This window comes from Solanum tuberosum, unplaced genomic scaffold, assembly GCF_000226075.1.
Source record: "Solanum tuberosum cultivar DM 1-3 516 R44 unplaced genomic scaffold, SolTub_3.0 scf00083, whole genome shotgun sequence".
NCBI classification, from domain to species: Eukaryota; Viridiplantae; Streptophyta; class Magnoliopsida; order Solanales; family Solanaceae; genus Solanum; species Solanum tuberosum.
The window spans coordinates 910,517-915,000 of record NW_006239015.1 but is presented as its reverse complement, the minus strand read 5'-3'; the positions used below and the strand labels follow the sequence as shown (position 1 = coordinate 915,000).

General features: G+C 31.3%; 1 protein-coding gene across 1 annotated transcript in view; it reads right to left on the bottom strand.

Annotated features, from left to right (window-relative positions):
- Positions 1 to 433: 433 nt before the first annotated feature.
- Positions 434 to 4,484, bottom strand: part of LOC102580959 (G-type lectin S-receptor-like serine/threonine-protein kinase At4g03230) — a gene marked incomplete at its 5' end in the record, with an annotated part of 6,982 nt that continues 2,931 nt past the window's right edge. The window contains 3 exons of the mRNA XM_015308629.1: positions 434 to 995; positions 1,134 to 1,275; positions 3,992 to 4,229. Of these exons, the coding sequence (XP_015164115.1) occupies positions 651 to 995; positions 1,134 to 1,275; positions 3,992 to 4,229 (725 nt within the window). The remainder of the gene's footprint in view (positions 996 to 1,133; positions 1,276 to 3,991; positions 4,230 to 4,484) is intronic.

Here is a 4,484-nt window from a genome sequence, read left to right as displayed (position 1 = left end):
TATAGGACCATTTCTGTGTTTCAATATTCAATTTTCATGTCTTTTGTTGCAACCTGCATAAAATTGAGATGCAGAAGGATGACAGTATGGGTGTCAATTTTGTGCCATGATTTTAATTTGTAGTTATTCTACTTACAACTTTCATGATAAAACATGAGGAAAAAGACAAATAAATTGTTTTACTTTATTACTATAGTAAATAAATAATTTCAAGAGTTTAAAAGAAAACTAATGCAACATTTAGAGGATTAACAAGGATTTTATTACCAGTACAAATATTAGTATTATCCAAGAATTACTATAAGCACAAAGCTGAGCATCAACATGTCTGCTTCAATTGTGTGCTCCATACAAGAGAATAGTACTGCTAATCCTAACCTATTAGCCCTATATTTATCATAATATACAAATTACTATATTTACATTCAATATATATATGCTAACACACATAGATTTTAATGGAGTACATACACATATATACTCGAGATATTTATACATGAAGTTCTTCTCGAGTGTTCGATCGGGTGCCCTTGCATTCCCTCTCCTCTACGTAGATCCGCCTACTACATAAATATTGTCATTCACACTAACCTTAGAATATGTATTTAACATGTCCATATCGTGCAAAACTTACTACTACTATATAATATTTATCGGCCTTGCATATCAGTGATGGTCAACTCATTTTTGGAGCCAGTGAATGAATCATAATTATAGTAATTATTATAATTATAAGAAGAGGAGGATGATGTGCTTGCTCCTATTGTGTAATTTTTCCTTGTGACATAAGCTGGTTGATTGGGTCTTGGAAGAGGCATGCTATCACTTCCAAGCATAATTATCACATTTGACATAATTGGCCTATCACCTGGATCTTCTTGCACACATAAAAGTGCTATGTTTATGCACTTTACTACTTCAATTTCATTGAATGTATCCACTAGACTTTGGTCCATTATGTCCAATGCCTTGTTTTCCATCCATAGTTTCCAAGCCTGTAATTATATTTAATTTCGAGTTATCAACGATGCCCAATATTCATATAAATTGGGACAGAAGGCCTACTTTATATGTCAATCTTCACATTTCGTTTATGTCTTAAGATTACATGTTCTAAATAGAGAGGTACTTACATGACCCAAGAGGTTTGTGTCTTCAAGAACATCCAAGTTTTTGTTTCCACTAATGATTTCCAGTACAACCACTCCAAAAGCAAAAACATCAGACTTGATTGAAAAAAGTCCTTCCAATGCATATTCTGGTGCAAGATAGCCGCTGTATATCACAAGACAAGAATTGATCCAATTAAACGAACAAGTTATCCCAGGATTAATTATCTTAGATAGTGTATCCCATCATGTATGAGTCAAGATAACGTATACCACCATGTATATGAGATAAAAACGGCCTTGAGTAGATGAATGAGTACATGATCAGTAAACGCCTGTGGCGAGGATTTGCAAATTTTCTTTTTAGTTAGGTGAATAATATACAAAATTAAATATATATTCATAATAATTAACATTTAACCTCTATTCACCGCATAATTTTCAGGTAAAAGAGGCTCGGCCCATGATAGCACAACTCAATTGGGGAAAAATACTACCGGGAAACAATATCAAAGTTTTTGGTCAAAAACATCCTTATGCTATACCCCAAACTTAAACTACATCCTTAAAATATCTTTTTTGGCAAAAAAACATCCTCTAAATATTTGAAAGTTAACAATTTTCATCCTTATGTTAGATATAGTCAAAAAACTAAGGGATCCTACAAAACATGAGCAATTCATGTGACTATCAACAAAAGTTTTCTTGCATAATTTCATTACCTGCTATAAGAAGTTTCGAAAATAAATATTAAGAATCTTAGACACCATTGCTTACTGAAACAAAAAATGTTTGGAAGGTGTGAGGATACATGATCAGCTCTTTTTCTCATTTAATAACAGAAATAAGCTGAAGCTTAATTACCTTTACCTTTTTCAAAGTCAAATTGTATTTAGATCAATAAATATTTGGGTCAATCTGATATTGAAGTAATCAAAATATTGATCATGTCTCGCATTTGAGTTTCATTCTACATTATTAGAAGGGGAAGTTTCCGACAAACGTCACTTCTAGTATATTCAATTGAGAAGAAACTTATACCAACTAATAATATTTTAAATATGAAATTACATGAAAAATAAATGAAAAAAACTGTCAAATTTAAAGATTTTGCATAATGCTAAACTTAATTACCATAAAAGTTCACGATAGTATTTTTGGCGTATCTAAGAATAATAATTATGAAGGAATAACTTGATTTTTGTGGGATTTGTTAGATTTCTCATAAATTCAAGTAGAAGGATGAAAATTATTCACTTTTAAATACTTGAAAAATGTTTTCTTGATAAGAATAATATTTTAAGGATATAGTTTAAGTTTAGGGTATATTTTAGAGAAAACACATAAAAAAAACCCCTTAAACTTGGCAGCACAACTTACTTTAGCACTTAAACTACATGGACGTTTAAATACCCCTTAACATTTTTGAAGTGATTTTTTTTCAAATCTAATATTACAATATCAGTCTCACAATGGCAAGTGTATTACACATGCTCCATTTCATTGCCAAATCAATGCCACATCATTGTCACATCAGCGCCACCTTGAAATTTATTTAAATTTTGAGTTTTTTTAATTCTTTTTTGTTTCTTTTTATTTATACAATTTTAGAAAGGTAAAAAATAGAAAAAAAATTGAGAATTAATCTAAGATTATAAAAATAAAATCAAACTTTATGGATCCAAGACTAGAAAACATTCAATTTTTAAAGCACATTATCAAAATAAATAAATAATAGGAGTACAAATTAAAAAAAATAATTTAAGATGAAGAAATTATATTATTTTTATTAAAAAAACTTCAAGTTCATCACAATCAACAACCCTTCCAAAAGTAAGATCTTGAAGCAATAATAAGTTGTTGGTTTTTTCATTTTTTTTCCTATTCATCATTTCTAAGAATAAGCAAGAATAATTTGAAATGAAGGAATGTGTGGAGTGTTTTGAAAAAGAAGAAAGAACGTGGCAGGGACGGGACCTCGAAGAAGAAGAAGAAAGGGGTGAGGCAAGTGTGGGTGGCGGCAGGGTTCGAAATAGGGGAAAGAGAGGTGCGGGTGGGGGGTTCGAGGCGTAAGGGTGGGGTTATGGTGGAGAAAGGTGGTGGGGTGGTGGGGTGTGAGGAAGATGAAACCTTATTGGTTGGAAAGAAAAAAAAGGCCTATTTGTTTACTTCCTCTGTCCCTAATTACTTGTCCACTTTTGAATTGACACACCTATTAAAGAAAATAATTATTGACATAGTAAGTTTATCATGTTACCCTTATTAATTATGAAGTAGATGAATTAAAATTTAAGATTTTCAAAAAGTTCTACTTTTTTCAAAGTAATTAATTGAGGGTATAATAGGTAAAAAAAATTGTCATTTCTTGATTTGTCAAAATGGACAAATAATTAAAAATAACTATAAAAGGAAAAGTGGACAAGTAATTAGGGACAGAGAGAGTATTTATTTTGATTTTTTACGTTTTCACTAGCCTTTTCTTTTTTTTTATTTGCGACGTTAGCTTTTTGGGTGGATTTTAATTCACTTGAAATGAGATTTAGAAGTAAATGATTATTTATAAAGCTAAAAGTACTAAAGTAAATTTAGCGGACAAATTCAGGGTTTTTTTTAATGTATTTTCTCTATATTTTAAGAATGATTTTGACTAAAAAGTCAATAATATCACGCCGGTAATTAAGATCCATCTAGCTCCGGTGACACTGTCAATGAAGAATTCCTGATCAAGTGGGGATTTGAGAGGGGCTAGTTCATGAAACAAGGCTGCTCTCTATAAACAGGTGATTGCACAATTTCCGATATACTTGTAATTTCATAAGTTTTTTGGCGATTATATTATGCAGAAAACTAAACTGAAAGCATATATATATATATATACTTACTAAGTTCCGGCAACTTTTTGCGTCTTAGCATCAATACTTTTGCCTTCAACATTCCTGGCCAAGCCGAAATCTGATATTTTGGCATTCATCTCTTCGTCTAATAGAATATTGCTCGTTTTTAGATCTCTATGAATGATACGTAATCTGGAGTCGTGGTGTAGATAAAGAAGTCCACGAGCAATGCCCAATATGATTTCAAAGCGGATATTCCAATTCAACAATGGGCGTACACTATGATCTTGCAGAACAAGTAGAAAATCACAACATTAGCAAAAACGAAACCAATTGATGATCAAAAGAACAATTGAAGGGACATTACATATATAGCAGTTTTTTAGAAATCAAATATGTTTACTTACAATGGGTGTGTTTCCAATTTTCTCATGTTTGGTTGGATTTAATGCTTTTCAAATCAACACTTCGGAAAATGACTTTCCTTCAAATTTATGGAAAACAATTTCCAAAACTCTCCCCCGACCCACCCATCCCCCCT